At 43.8% G+C, this 24,424-nt stretch overlaps 1 protein-coding gene and 1 long non-coding RNA gene across 5 annotated transcripts in view; one reads left to right on the top strand and one right to left on the bottom strand.

The window, feature by feature from the left end:
• PDE1A (phosphodiesterase 1A) overlaps positions 1-24,424 on the bottom strand; it is a 252,850-nt gene that overhangs the window by 201,853 nt on the left and 26,573 nt on the right. The window contains exons 1-2 of one of the 4 annotated variants that reach the window (XM_078393737.1): positions 14,858-15,154; positions 13,862-13,978 (exon numbers count right to left, since the gene is read on the bottom strand). In XM_078393737.1, coding sequence (XP_078249863.1) covers positions 13,862-13,965 — 104 coding nt within the window. In that variant the 5' untranslated portion in view covers positions 13,966-13,978; positions 14,858-15,154. Of the gene's footprint in view, positions 1-13,861; positions 13,979-14,257; positions 15,155-24,424 lie in introns of those variants that run through there. The other 3 variants (XM_072981035.2, XM_020807774.3, XM_072981028.2) reach the window with 3 other exon arrangements.
• On the top strand, positions 1,084-11,098 carry LOC140702246 (uncharacterized). The gene is made up of 2 exons (XR_013545397.1): positions 1,084-1,156; positions 10,977-11,098. It is a non-coding gene; the product is annotated as an uncharacterized LOC140702246 (long non-coding RNA).

Here is a 24,424-nt window from a genome sequence, read left to right as displayed (position 1 = left end):
ACTGTAGGGTGCTGAAAAAGCATAGCAGAGTCTGAACTGTGTGGTTGATGGGCTATTATAGCTGATAGATAGACCTTGAGTGTAGATAGAGAGAGATGTCTATTGAATAAGTGAGTAAGAAATTGGAGTACATCGTGAAGTGTTGTAGGTGCAGTAGGGAGATGATGTTGAGTAGGCGCTGTACATAGTGTGCCATGACCAGTGCATGCGGTCGTAATTGTTGGAGCGCATTGTAGATTTTCATCCCCCGTTCTTGGGGAAGAAAGGCTCGTGCTGCTTGAGAATCTAGAACAGCTCCGATATAAGTAACTCATTGTGAGGGAGTGAGTGTGGATTTGGTTATGTTGACCTTGAGGCCAAGATTGTCTAGGAGACAAAGAGTGAAATTTATGTCTCGTAGTACTTGACACCGGGAGGGGGCCACGAGCAGCCAGTCGTCGATGTAAGGGAATATGGTAATCCCGTGGGTAGGCTGCCACTGGAGCCATGCATTTTGTGAAGACACGAGGAGTGGTAGAGAGCCCGAATGGTAGGGCCTTGAATTCATAGACGGTGTTGTCTAGAGAAAATCTGAGAAACTTTCTGCGATTGTGACAGATGTTGATGTAGAAATATGCATCTGTTAAGTCTATCACTGCAAACCAGTCACCCTCTTGGAGGAGGGGTAAGATGCATTCCAAAGTTACCATGCGGAAACGTATGTGGAAGATATAGTAATTTAGGTCCCTTAGGTCGAGGATGGGGCAAAGGCCTCCATCTCTTTTGGGTACCATGAAGTACCTGGAGAAAAACCCTGGCCTATCCTCTGATGGGATGACAGGTGATATAGCATCCCTTGAGAGGAGGGATTGAACCTTGAGGTTGAGAGCGGGAGAAGGAGCTGTAAGAACAGTCCTTAGTGATGGAAGGTGACGAATTCTATGGTGTAACTGACTGCGATGATGGTGAGGACCCATTTGTCTGTGGTGATAGTGGCCAAAGAAGAAAAATGAGATGCAAGATGAGTTAGATGGAACTGTGGAGAATGAGGAGGGAAAAAACGAGCGAAACGAAAGTCAAAGACTCTGTTTTGGTTTTTTGTCAGGTCGGCGAAAAGGTTGGCACAGATGTTGGCACTGAGTATTATTGCGAGGTTGGAACGAGGAAGTGGGCTGAGGTAAGTATCTCTGTTTGTTACCAAAAGGTCTGTATTGCTGAAAAGAGTATGGTCGTCGCCGCTGATAGTGTTGGGATCTATAGTAAGATTGAGTATTATAAGATCTAGTAGTTTTCCTCATTTTTTGGAGATTGTCAAGAATCTTATCCATTTTGGTATCAATGAGACCTAACCCCATCAAACGGTAAGTCTTCAATATACATGTGGGAATCGTCAGAAATATGAGCTGAGTGAAGCCAGGCATGTCTCCTAAGAGCGACAGCAGTGACCATGTGCCTTGAAGCAGCCTCAGTGACGTGTCTGGCAGTGATACACTCTTGGCGGGTTAATGCAATGGCTTCTTGGTGAAAGGCTAGGCCTCTCGCTTTGTATTCACCTGCTGCTGACTGAAGCGAAGAGAGTGCCTTGGTCCACAGGAACCTGTGGTATGCTCCCATAGCTGCCAAGTAGTTTACAGCACGGAGCGTAAAGGACGTGAGAGAGTATACTCTACGTCCAATAAAGTCTAGTTTCCTGCCCTCTTTATTGTTTGGTGTTGCATTAGAGCTATTCTTGGCTCTATTCTGAGTCACATCAACAATGACTGAATTTTTGGGATGTTTAGAAATGAAAGCTGTATTGTCACCATGAGTCTTATATAGATTTTTGACTTGTCTCAAAATCTATGAGACAGAGGATGGTTTAGACCAGATCTGCTTAATTAGCTTCAGAAGTGAAGGAATAAACCCCATTCGGAGAGGAGGTGTTTGATCCTTGTTGATATCTTCTTAAACCTTATCTAACTCGGACTGGACTGGTTGTTGTACATCTAGGTCCATTGCCTTCACGATACACAGGACCAGTTGGGAATAAGATGCAAAGTGCTCTGATGGAGAAGGAGGGTTCGCATTTTGAAATAGAATTTCATGTCCAGCTTGTTTTATGGCATGTTCAGCTAAATACTGAAATACTGGACAACACAAGCAATCATTACATTAGACTGCACAGGGAAGCCATTGAAATCCACAAACATCAGCAGAATTTAAACAAAAAGGAAGAAAGTTTGAAACTCAACAAAACTTGGCTCCCAGCACTGAAAAATACAGCATACAAAAGGTCAACAAACTCTACCCAGCCACATGGACCAGTGATCACTACACACAAAAGACCAGTTAATGACACTCACCAATCACAGTGACAGATAATCTCTCCTCCTTATCACAACAATACACCCACAACAAAAACACACTGATCACCATAATCAGCTTTTGTGAAATCAGCTTTTGTCCATCTCCTGAAAAGGACAAAATCTGATCTCACAGCCATAAATACTCACCTCCCAAACAAACTGTACCAGAGCACAGAGTGTTGTCCTCTGAAGATGCCGGCCACAGAGACTGGCAAAACGTTAGGAAGAACAACCTTCAGAACATGGCCAAAGAGCCCGGAAAACCCACAACAACCATTTTAGTAAGGCCTGCCAAGATTTTGGACTAACAGCCTGAAGAAAACACAAGTCATGGGTCAGGGTGTGGACTCACCTCCCTCTATTACCATCTCTATGCAAGAATTGGAGATTGTTCATGATTTTGTGTACCTTGGCTCAACGATCTCTGACACCCTCTCTCTAGATGTCGAGCTGGATAAATGCATTGGCAAAGCAGCTACCATGTTCTCTAGACTCACAAAGAGAGCATGGCTTAATAAGAAGCTGACAGCATATACTAAGATCCTGGTCTATAGAGCCTGTGTCCTGAGCACACTCCTGTACTGCAGTGAGTCCTGGACCCTTTGTGCATGGCAGGAGAGGAAGCTGAAAACATTCCATATGCGTTGTCTCTGACACATTTTTGGTATCACCTGGCAGGACAAAGTTCCAAATAGAGTAGTCCTAGAATAAGCTGGAATTTTTAGCATGTATACATTACTGAAACAGCAACATCTACATTGGATTGGGCATGTCGTGAGAATAGCTGACGATTAGATTCAAAAAGATCTCCTGTATGGAGAATTCATGCAGGGAAAGCGCCAGAGGGAGACCACAGCTGCGATACAAGGATATCTGCAAGTGGGATCTGAAGGCCTTAGGAATGGACCTCAACAGATGGGAAACTTTGACATCTGAGCGTTCAGTCTGGAGGCAGGCGTTGCATCACAGCCTCTCCCAATTTGAAGAGACACTTGTTCAGCAGGCCAAGGCAAAGAGGCAGTCCCGAAACCAGAAAAATCAGGGAGCTGGACAGGGGACAGATTGCATTTGTCTTCAGTGTGGAAGGGACTGTCACTCTCGTATTGGCTTCTCAACCACACTAGACCTCTATTCAGAGCACGTTACCATAGTCTCCTGAGACTGAAGGATGCCTACCTTCCATCTGAAATGCCCTCCCACAGGAGATATGTCAGGCCCCTTCCCTTCTGACCTTTAAGAAGCTCCTGAAGACTGAGCCTTTCAGGGAAGCTTTTGGGGAGGCCCTCCTTAGAAAGAAAGAAAGAAAGAAAGAAAGAAAGGAAGGAAGGAAGGAAGGAAGGAAGGAAGGAAGGAAGGAAGGAAGGAAGGAAGGAAGGAAGGAAGGAAGGAAGGAAGGAAGGAAGGAAGGAAGGAAGGAAGGAAGGAAGACTTAATTTTATTGTTAATCTTACTGTTGCTTACCCAGCTGCATTAAAGGTTATTGTTTAGTTATAACATCTATTTTATTTGTATGAACCTTGTTATACATTGCTTTCTGCATGATGCTTATTTCAATGATGTGGCAAAATACTTTTGCTTTGCTCATATCTTTTGCCTTTATACCATCTTCTAACCATCACATGTTGGATTGCAGAAAAGGAGAGGATATGAAGGGATGAGGAGCTTTATAAATTGTACATCTGCTACCAAAGTAAAAAGTAACAGCAAGAGAGTTCCTGGAATTCAAAAAGAGAGGAAAATTGACCTTCTAGGAGATTATAATGGGAAACTGAGAGTCAAGAGAAGGTGTTTTTGTGCCACTTGGACTTTCTGCCAGGCTCACTGTTCTTTAGTCGTTTGGTTGTGTCCGACTCTTCATGACCCCATGGACCAGAGCACGCCAAGCCCTCCTGTCTTCCACTGCCTCCCGGAGTTTGGTCAAATTCATGTTGCTAGCTTCGATGACACTGTCCAACCATCTCACCCTTTCTCTTCCTGCCTTCACACTTTCCTAACATCAGGGTCTTTTCCAGGGAGTCTTCTGTTCTCATGAGATGGCCAAAGTACTGGAGCCTCAGCTTCAGGATCTGTCCTTCCAGTGAGCACTCAGGCTTGATTTCCTTTAGAATGGATGGGTTTGTTCTCCTTGCAGTCCAGGGGACTCTCAAGAGCCTCCTCCAGCATCACAATTCAAAAGCATCAATTCTTCGATGGTCAGCTTTCTTTATGGTGCAGCTCTCACTACCGTACATCACGACAGGAAAAACCATAGCTTTGACTATTCAGACTTTGGTTGGCAAGGTGATGTCTCTGCTTTTAAAGATGCTGTCAAGGTTTGTCATTGCTTCCCTCCCAAGAAGCAGGCGTCTTTTAATTTTGGAGCTGCTGTCACCATCTGCAGTGATCATGGAGCCCAAGAAAGTAAAATCTGTCACTGCCTCCATATCTTCCCCTTCTATTTGCCAGGAGGTGATGGGACCAGTGGCAATGATCTTAGTTTTTTTGATGCTGAGCTTCAGACCGTTTTTTGCAGTCTCCTCTTTCACCCTCATTAAGAGGTTCCTTAATTCCTCCCCACTTTGTGCTATCAGTATCATCTGCATATCTAAGGTTGTTGATATTTCTTCTGGCAATCTTAATTCTGACTTGGGATTCATACAGTCCAGCCTTTCGCATGAGGTATTCTGCATATAAGTTAAATAAGCTGGGGGACAATATACAGCCTTGTCGTACTCCTTTCCCAATTTTGAACCAATCAGTTGTTCCATATCGAGTTCTAACTGTTGCTTCCTGTCCCACGTATAGGTTTCTCAGGAGATAGACAAGGTGGCCAGGCAGTCCCATTTCTTTAAGGACTTGCTGTAGTTTGCTGTGGTCCACACAGCCAAAGGCTTTTGCATAGTCAATGAAGCAGAAGTAGATGTTTTTCTGGAACTCTCTGGCTTTCTCCATAATCCAGCACATGTTAGCAATTTGGTCTCTTGTTCCTCTGCTCCTTCGAAATCCAGCTTGTACTTCTGGGAGTTCTTGGTCCACATACTGCTGAAGCCTACCTTTGAGGATTTTGAGTACAGTGGTGCCTCGCATCACAACATTAATTCGTTCCAGCGAAATCGCTGTAGAACGAAAACGTCGTGATGCAATTTTAAAAAGCCCATAGAAATGCATTAAAACCAGATTAATGCGTTCCTAGAGGCTTCAAACTCACCATCCAGCGAAGATCCTCCATAGCACGGCAATTTTCGCTGCCTGTGCAGTGAGTAATCTGTGCGAAAACACAGCGGGTGGCCATTTTGTTTACCTGGTGGCCATTTTCAAACCGCCGATCATCGCAAAGCGAAATTCCCCCATAGGGAACATCATTTTGCAACCTCTTCTGCGATCGCAAAAAGTTCATCGTGATGCGATTTCGTCGTCAAACGGAGCGCCCGTCTTGCGGGGCACCACTGTATAACCTTGCTAGCATGTTAAATAAGTGCAATTGTATGGTAGTTGGAGCAATTTTTTGGCACTGCCCTTCTTTGGGATTGGGATGTAGACTGATCTTTTCCAGTCCTCTGGCCACTGTTGAGTTTTCCAAACTCGCTGGCATATTGAATGTAGCACCTTAACAGCATCATCTTTTAAGATTTTAAATAGTTCCACTGGAATGCCATCACCTCCACTGGCCTTGTTGTTAGACAAGCTTTCTAAGGCCCACTTGACTTCACTCTTCAGGATGTCTGGCTCAAGGTCAGCAACTACATTGTCTGGGTTGTCCGGGATATCCACATCTTTCTGATATAATTCCTCTGTGTATTCTTGCCACCTCTTCTTGATGTCTTCTGCTTCTGTGAGATCTCTCCCATTTTTGTCCTTTATCATGTTCATCTTTGCACAAAATGTTCCTTTCATATCTCCAATTTCCCTGAACAGATCTCTGGTTTTTCCTTTTATATTATATTATTTATTTAATTTATATGCCACCCACTCTACCCAGAGGTCTCTGGGTGGCTTTTCTATTATTTTCCTCTATTTCTTTACATTGTTCATTTAAGAAGGCCCTCTTGTCTCCTCAGCATTGGTGGTTGGTGCATAAACTTGGATTACTGTGATGTTGAAAGGTCTGCCTTGGATTGGTATTGAAATCATTCTATCATTTTTGAGATTATATTCCATTACAGATTTTCCCACTCTTTTATTGACTATGAGGCCTACTCCATTCCTTCTACGAGCTTCTTGCCCACAATAGTAGATATGGTAATCATCTGAATTGAATTCGCCCATTCATTTTAGTTCACTGACGCCCAGGATATCGATGTTTATTCTTGCCATCTCCTGTTTGACCACATCCAGCTTCCCAAGGTTCATAGATCTTACATTCCAGGTACCTATGCAGTATTTTTCTTTGCAGCATCAGACTTTCCTTTCACTTCCAGGCACATCCACAGCTGAGTGTCCTTTTAGCTTTGGCCCAACCACTTCATTAGCTCTGGAGCTACTTGTACTTGTCCTCCGCTCTTCCTCAGTAGCATGTTGGACGCCTTCCTACCTGAGTGTCCCATCTTCCATCATCATATTTTTAGCCTTTTGTTTCTGATCATGGGGTATTCCCGGCAAAGATACTGGAGTGGCATTGCCAATTCCTACTCCAGATGGATTGCGTTTAGTCGGAACTCTCCACTATGACCTGTCCGTCTTGGGTGTCCCTGCACTGCATAGCCCATAGTTTCTCTGAATTACTCAAGCCCCTTCGCCACGACAAAGCAGCAATCCATGAAGGGGGCCATGCTCATAGGATATAAGAAAAGAATATTCAATTTCTAAAGAATGATTTTTTTAAAAAAAAGAAAGAGAAAAGTTATACAGGGTAGAGGAAGTGTCTCACAATGAGCCCATCAGAACTTGGAAAATGTTACCTTATTGAACTATAAGTCCCACATCCCCTGTCAGCATGGTCATTGTGAATACTGGGAGCTATCATGCAAAAATAAAATAAAATAAAAAAATCAAGAGCATCATTATACGCTGTAAAAAAATCTATTTGTACAACAAATATGAAATGTTTGATTTTTTTAAAAGTGACACACATGGAAGTGCTGATTTTTTATTTATTGGTTTTTGGTTGGAAAACAAAGTATTTTATTTGGCTGCAAGAAGGTAATTTATTTTAAATTACTTGTGAGATCAATTTATTTTCAAAAGTTTTGTCATATATTGACACTCGGTGTAAATTGTGTCTGTGGGGTTTGCCACTCACTGGTGTGCCTTCCGTGTTCCCTTTCCTTACCCCCCCTCCCACTCACCCCCCACCCTCCCTCCCTCTCTCTCTCTCTCTCTCTCTCTCTGTGTGTGTTTGTATGTGTGTGAGTGTGTGTGTGTGTGTGTGTGTGTGTGTGTGTGTGTTCACGTGTGCACATGTGCATGTCTCCCTTCTTTACAAACCTAGAAATGCTGATTGCCACAAGCAAGACTTGAGTCACTTTTCCTCTGTGGCATTTGTTCTGTAATTATGCATGAACCTAAATGCAAATGAGCTCATAACTGGAATTCTGACAAGAAGTACACAGGAGTTCTTGGACAGGAATGAAGCCTCATGATATTATGATTTAAAATGAGCTGCTGACCTGAGATATTAAGAACTTAATTTAAAACAATTAGCAGGCCATAGAAAATGGCACATTCTTATCTACTATATAACCAATAAGCTGTTGTGAAATTCTGGTATAAAGAATTGTCACTGAGATGTAGAAACTGCCATTAACCAGGAAAAAGAGCCTGCCATTAGCACTAGTTCACATCTGGGTGGGGCTCTCAGTCACTCTCTCGGTAAGATCTTTGGGGAAAATGTTCAAGAAGGAATACTAGATTTCAGTAGATACAGAGATATGTGCTTTTTAGTGATCATACTACTGGAGAATTATCTTCGATCTGAGTGCTGATGGCACCATTTCTCAGCAAGCATCAAAGTCAGGGGGAAGACTTCTACCACTTTGAACAAGAAAAATATTGTGCACAGCATTAATTGGCTGGCAATTGTGATGACACAAACCTACCTTCCAACTGGAAATAACTTATTTATTTATTTATTTATTTATTATTTATTTATTTATTTATTGGACTTATATACCGCCCCATAGCGCTACAAGCACTCTCCGGGCGGTTTACAATTTTTAATTATACAGGCTACACATTGCCCCCCCACACACAGCAAGCTGGGTGCTCATTTTACCGACCTCGGAAGGATGGAAGGCTGAGTCAACCTTGAACCGGCTACCTGGGATTTGAGAACCCCAGGTCGTGAGCACAGTTTTAGCTTGCAGTACAGTGTTTTAACCACTGCGCCACGAGGCCCACTATTAAAAATGACCATTAAAAATGAATTAAGGTTGCATTTTTGGGGAAGGAGGCAAAACACTAGAAATCTGTTTTTAAAAGTTTCTGAATGCATGTTTTGGAAATCCTGTTCATTTCCTTAAAGGAAACTAAGCTATCTTCAAGAGATAAGGGATTTCCTATTGCTTATTTCTTTATACTTCAGCCACCTCCATGAACCAGAATCATGGGATACCCAATATACACATCTCTCTCTTTTTTCTCTCTCTCCTTTTTTTACCTGATCCTCCAGGGAGAGAAGACTCCCTGGAAAAGACCCTGATGTTGGGAAACTGTGAGCGCAAGAGGAGAAGGGGACGGCAGTGTCATCGAAGCTACGAACATAATTTAACTCAACTCCAGGTGGCAGTGGAAGACAGGAGGGCCTGGCGTGCTCTGGTCCATGGGTCCACAACTTAATGACTAAACAACAACAACAACAAAAAGAGCCTCGTGGCGCAGTGGTTAAAACGCTGTACTGCAGCTAAAACTGTGCTCACGACCTGGGGTTCAAATCCCAGGTAGCCGGCTCAAGGTTGACTCAGCCTTCCATCCTTCCGAGGTCGGTAAAATGAGTACCCAGCTTGCTGGGGGGGCAATGTATAGCCTGTATAATTAAAAATTGTAAACCGCCCGGAGAGTGCTTGTAGCACTATGGGGCGGTATATAAGTCCAATAAATAAATAAATAAATAAAATAAACCTGATCCTCATTGGTATTTCACATGTTGCCATTTTTCTGACCTTTGAAGTAGTCTGGTCATGTGATTTTAACATCTGCACAATTTGCTTTTAAATACCAACATGAGAAGAAGAAAAGCTACATAAACCAAGTAAGCAAAACATCTAAGTGAGGTCAAAGGTTGGAGTCCAAGTAACACAATATGCATGGCCATGACTGCTGGATAACTCAGTGGTTTAGGTCTCCGGTTGGAGAGCCAGAGTTTGGGAGTTCAATTCCCACTGTGCCTCTCTCACAGGGTCTGGACTAGAAATCGGGGTATTCGTATTCATATACGAATAAGAATATCCCCCCACAGGTGGAAATAACGAGGGTCCACTCACCATTTTGCCGCTGACACAAGCTCAGCGGAGCCTTCCTATCGCGCCGTTGTCCACAATGGATTAGCCACTCTGTGACCTGGCAGAGAGGCTTGTCATCCCACCTCCTGCCAGGAGTGGCTAATCCAGTGCGGACAACGGCGCGATAGGAAGGCTCCGCCAAGTTCGCGTAAGCAGCAAAATGGTGAGTGGACAGTCCGGCCCCATGAGACCAGACCCTCGTTATTTCCACCTGTGGGGGGATATTTGTATACGAATACCCCCATCTCTAGTCTGGACTCGATGAGCCCGAAGGTGTTTCACCTGAATATGAGCAAAGAGGAAATTCCACCTGCATTTCAGTGGCACCTTTAGCAAACCTCAGAGTAAAGCTTCATGGCTTTTTCAGCCATTCCCACTGTGAGCAACTTGTACACGGCAACCTAGGGTTGCTGTGCTTTCCTAGCTTGTTGTGTCCTGAGAATTAGGCCTTTATCTCTTCTTTCTCTTAAAAAATGCATGATAAATGTCATTGGAAATTGCTTATATCCCCTGAAAGAGTCCATGGACTCACTTCAGCATCAGCATTTTAATGGAAGCAACACTGGCTCTATTTTTAAAGATAACCCACGATTACTATTTGTAATAAGTGTTTAATGTGTCTTGGACTTAATTTTAATATTATAAAAAATGTAATTATAGTTTCACTTTTGCAATTCTATTGTATTTTAATTTTCTGTTGATTTTCAATAGCTTTTTAAGTTGCCTTGAGTCCCAATTCTGGGGGAAAGCTAGCATACATTCAATGATTAATTAATCAATCAATTAACTAATGTTCCCTCTGATGATTTTGTGCATTCTTGTTAATTAATGTTCCCTCTGATGATTCTATATGTTCTTGTTAGTACAGTATACTGCAATGATGTTGCCAATATGTATGAACGGAAACCAAATGCTGGCTAACAAGAAAGAGGCAATCCTGACTACAACAGAAGAACTGTAAAATACTGTAACCTCCATCAGAGTTGTGGAAAGCCAACAAAAGCGCATCGTGTTGCTTATCAATCTATGGTCAGAAGATACACATGGTTCTTGGGCCTCCAGCAACCTCATGCCTGATACCAAATAGACGGGGCTTTGGAATGTCACAGAGGGGAGGTGTTCAAGGGGCTCCATCCAAATTTGAATGAAAGTACTGTACTTTGGCTGATGGAACAGCTCTTCCCCCTCCATTCTTTATGTTTGCAGCTCTCATTGTTCCCCTCAAAATCTCTTCCAGGACAATCCCCAGCTCCCCAGAAGAGATCTACCTGTGGCACAGAGGACTGCAGAGGAGAAGGGAAATCCACTGTGAGGCCATCCCGTCAGCACACAACAACAACAACAACAACAACAACAACAACAACAACAACAACAACAACAACCACCCCCGGTTTCATCCGGAGTACTGATTCTTAAAATTAAAAACATTGATTACTATTAAGCATCTGGGCCTTGGAAGACTTAAAAATAATGAAGCCCATCCCAAATACAAAGGGGAAGAACCAGAGATTTAAAACAGCCAGCAGCAAAGTGGAAAAAGCAAAAGATAAAGGGCTCTATTCCATTGTGTTGCGAAACTGGGAAATAAATGATCACTGGGATGTGTTTCAAGCCCTTTGCTCAGCTCGGTGTGATTTACCTTTCCAGCAGGTCTGCAGTGATGAGGCCAGGGCAATTCACAACTCTCAGGCACCGACTAGAGATTATAGCCATTGGTATTGTGCATGCAATTGCTAGCACACGTGCCCATTTAAAAGCAGCCATCAGAATAGCCGGTGGCCGAGGAGCAACTTGCTGTGCTTGGAATGAACCTCAAAACCTCCACAGGCTAAAGCTTGGGTCCCAGCAACCCTAAAGCACAACAACAAGATAAAGAAATGGTTCCTCAGGCCACAGAAGTGTTGGAAATGAAGAACTAGGACCTCGTATACTTCTGTGGCAAGCTGAAGCAACTAAGCTTTTGTGTAGCAGGTTAGGGTCTACCTTTGAAAAAAACAAAACAGTTCCCTTGATGAAGAAGACTACTAATATATCAGAAGCAAAGATTCAAGGCTGGCCCCTTCCATTCTGTGCTAGTCCCTACGTTCAGGAAGCTGCTGTTTTAGAACATAACAGAGCAATGAGAAATCCAGTCCTCCGCTTGCAGCTTGAATCAGTGAAGTACTTTCCAGCACTTTAGGAACCTTTACTCCCTTGCACGTTTAGAGCAACCCTTGGGTCCTTTTGGGGAGAAAGGCGGGGTAGAAATATTTTAAATAAATAATTAAGGAGAACTAGATCCTGGAGAGTACAAAAATGCCGTGTTTCTGCCTTTGAAACACTCTTCCTCCTTTCTAGCTCCTTGCTACCTTCCCCCAGTATCCTCATCACATCCCACTTCCTCCCCAAACACTCAAACCAACCAACCAGAAACATTCACAGCCGTTTGTGCAGGTGGCCCCAGGCTCTACATGGGTCTGAGAGTTGGTGGCACAGTCCATATTTCAGCAGCCTTTACCATTTCTCAAGAGCCAAGCCATTCCACCTCTGTGTTTCAAATACACATCACCTTTACAAGCTTGCCCTTCATCCACCTATCATGATTTGCTTGATTTTGCACAGAGTGGAGTCCAGGGCGGGGTGACATTACGCAGATGAATTGTTCTGTTTCCACTGACTGCACAAAAGAAAAAGTACAGCGTACCCACCCAACTCTTAGTGAAAACAGAGTGCAAACTATGGGGAGAGGGAGACAAGGAAAGAGCATAAACTATTCTTTCCGGGGGGAAAAATGAAATTACATTTCATCACTGGCTTTTAAACACACATTTTCCTCTTCCTGCCATGGACAGACTCGGTATCAGCCTTTGATATTCAGCATGCAAAATCTGCCTCCCCAGTTCCACCATGAATTCAAAGTTGTATAGGCAAAGCAAGGCGAGACAAGGCAGTATCATTTGACATAAAGCTTTGTTAGTCTTAACAATGTCAATAAGATATTACAGCTTGCAGCTTTAGGACTTCCTTTGTGTCACAGGCAGTGCCTCAGTTCCCCGTTGTGGCTTTCTCTACTTGGTGGGTGCAGGTATAAAACAGGTCCATTGGACAACACAGTGTCTGAGATTATGCACGACCATGTTCTCTGTGGGCTATAATCATGACTGATGTCCCATTCTCATGTTACAAGTCACCCACTGATGTGATACTGCATGTATGAAATGCCTCTTTGGCCCCCAGTGGCAGCTAGCACAGAGTGAGTCCTTGCCTTCTACAAGAGGTCTCCATCCAGTGAAACAGTACAATCCCAGGATTTGTTCCCGAGACTCCCTTTCTGAGCTTCAACTTCTTGCTACGCATACTCCCTTCCACTCAAGCCTGATCACCCCAAACTGCCACAGCCCTTCCCAAAACCCAGTTTGGTCTCTTCCATAACATCTGCATATTGGACCCTTCTGGATACAGCAGCTGTGCCACTTTTTGTCACGGCATGCTGGTATGCAACAGTTGAGGAAGGGATGTGTCCCAGGCTTGCTCCTATTTCTCCCTCCCCCAATATACTTTTCCCTCCTACCTTCAGCCACCACCAGTGAGCCAGTTTGGGAGATTCTCGTCTGGAATAATCCATCCAGATTATTGAGTGCCAAGAATAGAATAGAATAGAATAGAATAGAATAGAATAGAATAGAATAGAATAGAATGATACTCTAGGAGATCATCCCTGTGAATAAGCAAAACAAACACGAAACATGCCTGGGAGCCATCCAAACAAGGTACTCCTACTTAATTGCACTTTCCAAGATGTATCACCAACCTGCTCCAAGACACTGGTGTGTTGTACTGCCAGTCATCCAACATTAAGTGAGATAGCTTCTAGTGGAAACAGATCTGTCACAACCCATGAGGTGCAGAGGTGCAGATGCTGGGCAGTGGCTCTAGGCTGCCCTGGAGATGCCTTTTGCATTGTTTGCCATTCCAAAAGAAGCTCCCCAAACAGCATTCCCCCCTATCCCCCCCCCATATCAGACCACCTCTAGATTGCCATTGAACAGCTCACCAGTCCATTTGCTCAACTATCGTGTTCAGCAATGACATCTACTTTGTGGGGAAACGGAGCGGAAGTGAAGAAGGAGGCAGTATACTCACATTCCTTTCAGCCGTTGCCACATCTTCTCTGTGTGTCCTCTGACGGGATACTTCAACGGAGTGTTGTCCATCCCTGGATTAGTCTCGGTACCTGTGGAGCCCATGGTTGCAAGTGTCCTGTAGCAACAGAATCAAAGTCAGGCTCAGCAGCCAGGAGGAAAAAACATCTTCTTCAATCCAGCTCACAAATGACAGAAAATCCGCACATGTAAGGCAACAGCAGCTGCTCCCTCCCTCTCTCTCTCTGTCTGTCTCTGTCTTAAAGCCTATCAGGATTACAAAGCCAAGAGAAGCTTCTGCCTCAATTACTTATTCACTTGAGTAGCCAAATCTGCACTCTCACTGCACATTCCCCACACGGATGGATGGACACACACACACACACATATACTGCACCTCAGTTCCCTAAGCGCACAGTTTTTCTGACCTCAAAAAGAGAAAGATTAATCCATATGAGTGAGGCAGGGAACGTCCCAATGACTGACTGATTGATGATGATGCTCCAGCCCCTCACCCTCTCCTCGTGCACTTTGTGCCACTCGTCTCGGCTGTAATTCAGATGCTGGAGTTTCAGTGCGCCAAAGCACAGCTGTTCTCTCAAAAGGCACAGGAATCTCTGGCCATACTAACGCTCAATGCAAGCATCTCGAGTGGTCCAGGAGAGAGAGAGGAGAGAAGGAGAGAGAGAGAAGATGCCTGCTCTCTACTGTTCAAGAAGGAGGATGCAGTCAGAAAGCAGGTGGGAGAACCCAATATCAACTCTATTCCTGCCCGATGGAAGAGAACACCTGTCAAAGCGCCGCTGCTTTAGTGCCTCTCTTTTATCCCAGGTGCATCCTGAATGGTTCCTCAACGAACAAAAAGAAACGTCTGACAGAATGAATAACCAGAGTGCTGCCAAGCAGGGCCGGCATGCGCGCATCCCCTACATGAAAGGAAATTAGGGAGCGCTACAGGTTGCCATTGAAGGAGCCTGCTCTAATTGCAACTATTCACCTTCTCCTAGCAACTCCACTCAGTAGGCATCTGTCAAATTAATCAGCTTGAAAATGCAGCGGCCGCAGCACAGACAGCTTAGGGGCGCTTTGGGGATGGGCAACGCGTTGCGATTCCAAAAGGAGGTGTGGGAGGGAGGGAGTGCTGGATTTTAGCAGTTGCCTGAGGAGAGGATTGATCGAGTGTGCAAATAAAAAGCAAATTGAGTGAGAGCTAATTGTTCCGCCAGTCCTAACGGAGAGTGCCAATCCTCTGTCTGAAAGCCAGTGCTGGGCTTTCAGCCACATGGCCAAATGCAAAATTGGGAAGCTTACAGCTCTGCTTCCTAGATCTGTCATCTTCTTTCCTGGGGGCAGGGGGAGATAGACTTGATCATTGCTGGAGGCGACACATTTGATCTGTGGCCTGAACAACTTCACAGTGTTTGACTAGACATTAGAGTAAACAAGCATTCTTCTATCAGAAACATTCAGTCAGATGACACATCCACTCCAACCATTACAGCTTAAGCAGCTGATCCTGAAAAGTTTACTAGCTGTATCGTCTGTAAAACTCCTGCAGTAAAGAGAGAAGGACACTACAGTTTCATGAGTTAAGGAGCTTTTTGTGATTTTAGGTTATCTTCTGCCAGCGTTTGTAAAACAATAATTGAACCTCTGGAATAACATATAGGATATTTCTGGATATCAGGTGCAGAGCAATTTTAGCAGCTAGGACATGTGATGAGAGGCATGGGCATGGACATAAATTCCCCACCAAGAAAAGGGAGGAGGAGAATGTGGTACTCAAGGAAGGAAGGAAGGAAGGAAGGAAGGAAGGAAGGAAGGAAGGAAGGAAGGAAGGAAGGAAGGGAGGGAGGGAGGGAGGGAGGGAGGGAGGGAGGAGGAAGGAAGGAAGGAAGGAAGGAAGGAAGGAAGGAAGGAAGGAAGGAAGGAAGGAAGGAAGGAAGGAAGGAAGGAAGGAAGGAAGGAAGGAAGGAAGGAAGGAAGGACGGACATTTTATGGGGTTTTTTTAAGGATAGTGAATAGGCCCAGGAGGTGCTGTCATTTATTTTCATAACACCATTAGATTCACCTCTAGATTTTGGCACCCCCTAAATTCTGGTGCCCTAGGGCAAAGCCCCACTTGCCGTGTTCTAGTTATGGTCCTATGGGAATGCAGCTGCTGAAGAGCAGTCCTGCTTGCCATCTTCCCATAGACATCTGATTGGACCCTGGGAGACCAGCTAAACTGAACAAGTTGGTGTGCTCCAGAAGGCCTCCTGTTACAATCACACTGCAACATCTTTACTTGCATTTAACTCCGTAATCTCCAATAGGCCTGTCAATCACTGTATTTTTCCATGTATAAGACACTCTGATGTATAAGATGCCCCTCACTTTTCTAACCCCAAATTTAAAAATCTAAGATGCGCTTAGCAAGTGGAGGGAAAAGGGATCAAAGGAATCCCACGGCTACACGATCACTTTGATCCCCTTCCCCCTTGTGCAGCCACGGGATTGCTTTGATCCCTTTCCCCCTCCTTTTGCTAAGCACCGAGGGGCTTAGCAAGTGAGGGGAAAGCAGCGATCAAATCACAGCAAGATCGCTTTGATCCCTTTCCCCCTCCACTTGTTTTTGTTCTCTCCTCAGCTTATTTCTTTGTATAAGATGACCCTCAATTTTTTATCTAAAGGTTTTAGACAAAAGTATCATTTTATACACAGAAAAATACGGTAAGTCACTATTATTTCCTGCATTTTACATTTGAGTTAGGGACTAGGAGAATAGAGACCACCTAATAAGACCATGGTTGAGTAAGATAGGTTTGAATCAGGAGCTTCTTTATTTCCAGTGGGTGCTCCTAAGTGTTCCACACTCCAGCAGCTGTCCCTACAAAGAACATACAGGACATCGGAGGCCCTTCTCTATCTTGTTGCCTTCACAGGCACATCGGGTGAAGACACAAGAGATGGCCTTTTTGGTGACTGCTCCCAGCCTTTGTTACTCCGTCCCAACTGAGGCTAAGGTTGGCTCTCTTCCTGCTGGCCTCCTGTCAGTACCTTTCTCTTCTCGGCAGGCTTTTGGGAACTCATCAGTCTTACTTTTAATTTTCTTACGATGTGCTTTTGAATTGTTTTGGCATGCTTTAATTTTGCTTTAAGATGTTTTTATGTTTGAGTGTCATTATGATTACTGATTTTAAATTCAGTCATTTCTGTTTTTAACCATTTTGTAAGTCTCCTTGGGTCCCTATTACTACTCCTGTACACAGGCAGGGAAAGACTATGAAATCAAATCTTTAGCAATTGATCAGAAAAAGTGTAAGAAGGCACGTATTTGCATATTCACTCAGGTTAATCAATATGTGTGGATAGGACGGCCATATGGCCTGCCTTATAGAGAGTGGTTCTCTATTTGAAGGGCTGTCAGAGGAAAATCTTCTGCTTCAAAGCTTTGTCTTTCCTTCCTTCCTTCTAAAAGCTGGTCCAGATAAAGACCCATAAAAAAGGGAGAACTCTAAAGGGGACTTGAAACTCCCTGTTTGTCCATTAGCACCTGGATAACAGATTGAATAACTACCAGTCACTCAGGACAGGTGAGATGTATTCTAACCCTGTTTAGATTATTGTAATACATTTTCCTAAATATGAATCTATATATAAATAAGATTGCATTTGGAGCTTGTGGAGAACTCAATGGAGTTCATAGTCTTTTCAGACAAAAATTCTCACCTGATTATTTTAGTATTTATTATTTATCTATTTTATTTCTGTCCACCTTTCTTCTAGTCCAGGGATCAAATACAACTTATCAAATAGTTGGAAAGCAAATATGGTGAAACACAGCAGCCAGACTCCTATAATATATTTATACTGGAGCAACTCCATCCTTGTAACTTTTAGCAACAGATTGCCACAAGTTCAGAAGGCATTTTCTGTTGCACGCTATTGGTATGAAATAGGAAATGCCTACGCTGACTTCCTTGCTTTCAGGAATTGACCACGGAAATGTTACTCCAATGGAGATGTGCTGGAGGGCTTAATTAGCAAGATTCTGGCCACTGAGTTTTAATATTAAAACCTAGGTTAAACTTATCCTATTAGCAACGAACAAATGGAAGGAGCAGGAAACGAAACAAAGGAAGTTTCAACAGTGAAAACAATTGAGAAGATTAAACTGATTTTTCCTCTCCTCTGCCTGCAAAACAGGAAATTGGGACAGATGTTTGGGAATGTTCATGGACACATTAATCAATTGCTGTCCTTGAATTCATTGGAATGGTGAGTGCGTGAGCAACAGCTGAGTGAGCAACAGCTCCATGGTCATGCTACTAATAGTCTCATTAGCCTTACAGAAGTGAGTGCTCATAGAACCTATAATGGAAGAAATAAAATCTGTGCAGATCAAAGAAGGCCAAGCAGAATCATGCAGCGCATGGCGATGATGCCATTGTTAAGGTTTAGCAAAGTGAGAAATGTAGACAGACATGTCACTGCATAGGTTAACAATTATTAGATTAACTAAGAGTTAAGAGTGATAATGGCAGCCAGCTCAGAAAGCACTAGCTCACTGAATTAAATAAACAGGAATGAATCAATCTTCAGAGAGAGAGAGAGAGAGAGAGAGAGAGAAATGAAATATGGGAGCTGAGGAGAAAATAAAATAGGGCCTGATAAGGAACCATGTTTGATTTTTCTTATTTTCTATATGATACAGTAAGGTTTAAAGGGTTGTAACTTGAAATCCTATATAATTGTGCTTGGGAGGAAGTCCATGAAATAAGTGGGAGTTGATTTCTAAGAGAGTACACACAGGTTATATTCTGTATGTCTTTAGACTGAAACTACCAAGATTTCAGCAACTTAGCCCAGTCACAACAGCTAAAAACCATGGGATTTTATGTAACTTTTCCCTGAGGAGAGTTTGCATTCTCTCCTGGCTGTTTGTGTTTGAAACTCAGCCTCTGTTCCGGACATAGGTCTTTTCCCCTTGGCCACTAGGAAGCAAATCAGAGGGGCCATTCCGCTAGGGAAACAACTGGAAGGAGACGGACTTAATCCCTGCTTTGAAAAAGGTTATGCTGAACCATTTGGAACATGTAGTTTCACACTTAGTAATTATATCATGTTTTAAGGGCTCTTTTCTGTTTTGCAATACAGAAAACAGGCTAGCCTTTACAACATCGATTCACAATGACTGACTAAAAAAAGAAAATCAAATTAACAGTTGATAGTTCCTTCAATAAAATTTCCAACTGTATCATCAGTCCTCTGGTCCTAAGATAAAAATATCTGCCTGTGGAGCCAAAGGTTGGGAGTTCAGTTCCCCAATTGGGCCCCCTTGACCGGGGCTGGAGTCCATGATCCAGAGGGTTCCTTCCAGCTCTGAAGTTCTAAGATTATTAGATTAATATTAAATTATAATATTTATATGTGCACAGTTTGCCAATCCTATTTCAATCCAACTAAGATTAGATGTTATCTCAAAAAACAAACAAACCCCATAGCATTATCACACCAGTTCTGCCGTAGCTAGCAGTTGTCTAATATAGCCGTTTCAAGCACTCTGCACTGTTCAACAAAGGAAACAAGGAAATGTTCCCTTTGGCTGTACTACATTTCCATGAGGACCATAGCAACAAGAAAAAGCTGCCTGGTATTTATATAAAAAAGGCTACAATATCAACAGATGCCAGAAAAGAAAGAAATTCTCTGCAGCATATTGATAGAGAGGTCTGGATTGCATAGTGTCTGTGTTGACATTCAAGACTCCCGGGAAGAGTTCTGTTACATGATGGAGACACAGAGGAATGAAGCAAACCAGTTCTTCAAACTTAAAAAGGGGCAAGACACTGTTCATTTTCATTTTTATGCAGACTTACCCAATTAATTTTTCCGGGACCAATAGGTCAACCAAAATCTCAGTTACCCTCCAGTACTCACACTCCTCCAAATTCTGCAGTCTCCTCCTGTTTTAAAAAATCCCAAACCAAATGCATATACCGCCTAGAGTGGTCCTAGGACCAGATAGGCGGGGTATAAACAAACAAACAAACAAACAAACTGGGGGGAAAGTGTATACAAAAATGTGTGTATTGCTTAAAACAATACGTATATACCGGGCATTGTACAAGGGCTTAATGCATATGTTCAGAGAAATGGGCATGAGAAAGGGTACAAGTTTTCATATGAACTTTTTCAACATATTGTAAACGGATGTAGAAATGGATGAAATAAATATAAGTGTGTGTGTGTGTGTGTGTGTGTGTGTGTGTGTGTGTGTGTGAGTGAGTGTGTGTGTGTGTGTGTGTGTGTGTGAGAGAGAGAGAGAGAGAGAAGCTGAGAGGAACCAAAATTTCACAGGCTCTTGTCTCTTTATAAATGCAAATTGGGCACAAGTACCATTTCCTGGCTTCACTAAATACACCAGGACCTGTTTCTGAGTGACCATGCATAGGATTGGTCTATAAAGCTTTCATAATGTTTCATAACGTACATCATTTCAAATATGAGAACTGTTGTGCAGCACTTGCCTCACACAGCACTGGAGATTTTATACTAGCCTGTGATTTTCTTCAAAGGTGCTATTTGATCTAACGGCACACATTATATCCAGACATCATCTTGTCTGTAGAAAATATGAGACAGTGAGGAAAGAGGATACAAGTTGTAAGAGCTGAAGTCCGGGTATAGGCTATTTTGGGGATTACATGTCTGAGCAAAGAATGCCAGATCAAAATGCAAATACTAGAAATTGCATTTTTTTTTTAGAAAGCAAGAATGCAGTGGGGATTTCATTATTTCACTGTGAGTGTGCCTCAAAATCATTTTAAAAACTGTCCTTCAATGGTGAGATTCCAAACTGAAAGCCCAAGTGGCCAATTGAAGGCCCAGCAGAAATGGCAGGTGTGGATACTTTTAAAATGAAGAGATGAATACAGTGGTACCTCGACTTACAAACTTAATCCGTATTGGAATTAAGTTCGTACGTCGAGGCGAACTTTTCCATAGGAATGCATTGTAAACCATTTAATCCATATCTGATGTTTTCCATTCGGAGGTCGAGACGCTGTTCGTAGGTAGCAGCATTAGTTCCCATGGGAACTAATGCCTCTACCTACGAACAGCGTAGAAGAAGAAGAAATTAATCACCCCCTAGTGGTAGAGTACAGATTAACTGGCTTTGCATTAGTTCCCATAGGAACTAATGCAAAGCCGGTTAATCTGTACTCTACCACTAGGGGGTGATCTTTTAAATTTCTTCTTCTTTTGACCTAAGGGCAGGAAAGGTTTTTTCTTTTTTCCTTTTTTTCTTTTCTTTTTCTTTTTTCTTTTTTGGTTCATAAATCGAGGCTCCGTTCGCAGGTCAAAGCAACTTTTTGCGAACGGAGCCATTTGTAACTCGAAACATTTGCAAGTAGGGACGTTCGTAAGTCGAGGTTCCACTGTACATAAATGAGGGGGTGGGAGAACAGCAGAGGGGAAATCAGTGGGCATAGAAAGGGTCACCGGTCACCACCACTCCTCTTTCACCCTCCTGTTCTCTTTCACTGTGATTCCCAGCCCCCTACTTGTGTTACATCAGCAAACCTGGATTTCATCATGAGTTGGCCAGGGGATCACCTTTCCACCTTTGTGTCCTGTGTGCAGGGCCCGCACACAGGACACGTTCCAAAACCCTTCGCTCACCGGCTGGTGCCTTCAGCTTCTTGGCCTTTGCTCCACGCCCTTTGTGGCAAAGGGTAGGGAAAGGTTAAGATTATTGCCACAGGGGCACCAGCGTGGTCTGTCATCAAAGCCCTCTCTGGGCATAGGGGGTTGGGCATGTGTCTAAAATTATACCATCAGATTATAAGGGATGACTGAGGCAGGGAGTTGGAAATGTGGGTGTCATCCATCCACACTCAACATACAGGCAAAACCCAAGTAGCTGGTTCTGTGTGGAAATCACTCTGAGGCCTTCCCCCCCACATACACACACACTTTTTGCCCATTCAGACACATTTTCTCAGGGAATTGATGAAAAATCACAGAGAGCCCCTTCTACGAGAAGTGCTTCTCTCTGTATGGTACCTGGCAGGTCGCTCAGGGCACCCACTGTTTCCCTACCATCTGCGTGGCGTAAGAGACGCCGGTGTGTGACTTTACCTGCCTTTGCAACCCTTCTTTAAGCCACCGTTCAGTTCAGTTTTTGTTTGTACTAGGTGGTTGGGAAATTGCCAACTAGCACCTTGTTAGCACTTTTAAGCCAGCTTCTCCTGTTGGAGCTCCATAAAAACTGATTGTAAGGAATTAGAAGTGGTTCTGACACTGGTCTCTGCCCCTGTCCATACAGACTTCTGTAAACTGTCATCCAGACAGCAACAACAATTTCACTTGTGGAAACCCAATTAGATAAACTGCAAATACACAGAGAATCAAAGCATATTTTCCCTGCTATGTAATTACACCCTTAGTCCACAGTTCTAGATGTCAGTTGGGCCATAGTATTTTGCTTAAAGTATAGTGGCTGACAAGCAGCAAAGCTATCTCATCTGGTGAGGATAACAGCAGCTGTACACCCTCTTGAAGTCCTGCACAGGAAGAGGAAACAGTTTTTGATTCCCAGGTGTCAATGGGACCAGAGTGGAAAAGTCATCAGCCTAGATAGTAAGCATGGAGTACAGTGGTGCCTCGCATAGCGAGGTTAATCCGTTCCGGATTAACCCTCGCTATGTGAAAACATCGCTGAACGGATCAAGAAAACCCATTGGAACGCATTAAACATCGTTTAATGCGTTCCAAATGGGCCGAAAACTCACCGTTCAGCGATGTTTTCCTATGGCCGGCAGCCATTTCCGCGCCCTCCCCTCGCTTACCGAGGGTGCGAAAACGCTGCGCGCGGCCATTTCGGGGCTTCCGGTGGCCATTTTGGAGCCGCCGAACAGCTGATCCGCTGGTCACAAAGCGAAGGTCAGTAAGCGAAACGCTTACCGACCTTCACTATGCGAGTTTCGCCCATTGGGGCCATCGCTTTGCGATCGCAGTTGCAATCGAAAAAACCTCCTCGCTATGCGGATTTGTTCTACGGTGCGCTCGTTAAGCAAGGCACCACTGTAGTTGGCTCTGGAGCAATGAGGAAGGTTTGGGGGAATAACAATTCATGCTAATTATTTCCAATCAGATTAGTCATTGTGTTTCCCAAAGATACATCAGACAACACTTGGAAAAGAGGGTCTTCCATGTCAAAATATGCAGAACAATGGAAGAACCTAAAATGACAGAGATGCTAGAATATATTAGGTGACAAATTAAGGGCTGTATCCAGTGGTGGAATTCTTCTCATACAAAGGTGAAATCCAGCATAAGTGGGAGGCACAATCCACTCTCCCTACTGCAGCCAAACACAACACAGTGACCAGAATGTGTGCTGGAACCCCCTCCAGAGCTGATTTTCTAGGTGCTCCAAAAGTTTCAGGTGGAAATGGCTGGAGACAAGCTGAGAATCTCAACACTACCACATAACCATTAATGTTTAGTTAGATTTAGACCAAGAACCGCAATGACAAAAGTATTAAAAGAGAGGCATTGGTGTGTATCCCAGGATCTGTGAATGCAAGACATTCTGCATATGCATGCCCATAAATAAGTTTGTAGTCAGAATTTGTAAGCTGACTTGCCATTCACTGAATTTTGTTTTATAACAATAATGAACTTAATGATTTTTTCTTCAGAATAATAATAATGATCTGAAGAGTTGCAAGGGGCTGTACAGATCGTTAGGTCTAGCCTCTGTCAGGGAGGCACACTGGGAAACTGAACTCCCAACCTCTACTTACTCTAAACTGCTGAGCTATCCAGCAGATCCTTAGATTAGGTTAGGTTAGGTTGTGTTGTTTTTTGTGACGAGTATTAGTGGTGCCTCAACATACAACCACCCCAACTTACGACCATTTCGAGTTACGACCAGCTCCAGCTGCAAAATTTTGCTTCGACTTGCGAATGGAGCTTCGAGTTATGACAGGAAAAAAAAGGCGGGGTATTCAAATTTTCTAACCGTTGGTAGGTGAACAGCTTCTTTGTAGCTCTTTCGCCCCAACGGTTAGAGTGTGTGCGTTGGAGGAGGCTTCGGACTGCCTGGTGTTGCTTTCTCCTTCTCAGTAAGTACTGTGGATCCACGGGAGTGTACGTACCATTGACGGCGCCCAAATCCAGACCATCCGGCAGCCGCTTTTCTACCGGGCAAGCAGGTGATCCGGCCGTGACGCTCCCCTCTCGCCAGGACACACTTGCTCATCTTTGTCTCCCCCCGCTCCCCCCCAGCTGGCGGTTTGCATCGGCTTTTGTTTAACTCTTCCCTGTGTGCCGAGGGAAAGAGACGGTGGTGGCAATGCATTGTCAGCCTCTCTTCTTCCCCCCCCCCCCTCGCTAGGACACACTTGCTCAGCTTCGGCTTCCCCCGCTCCCCCCGGCTGGCAGTTTGCATCACCTCAGCTTACAAACCTAGACCTAAGAACCAAAAACAGCCGGAACGGATTACAGTAATTGGTTTTCAATGCATTCCTATGGGAAATTTCCCTTCGACTTATGAATGTCCTTCTGGAA

This window comes from Pogona vitticeps, chromosome 1 (genome assembly GCF_051106095.1).
Source record: "Pogona vitticeps strain Pit_001003342236 chromosome 1, PviZW2.1, whole genome shotgun sequence".
NCBI lineage: Eukaryota > Metazoa > Chordata > Lepidosauria > Squamata > Agamidae > Pogona > Pogona vitticeps.
This window is presented reverse-complemented; position numbering and strand designations above follow the sequence as displayed.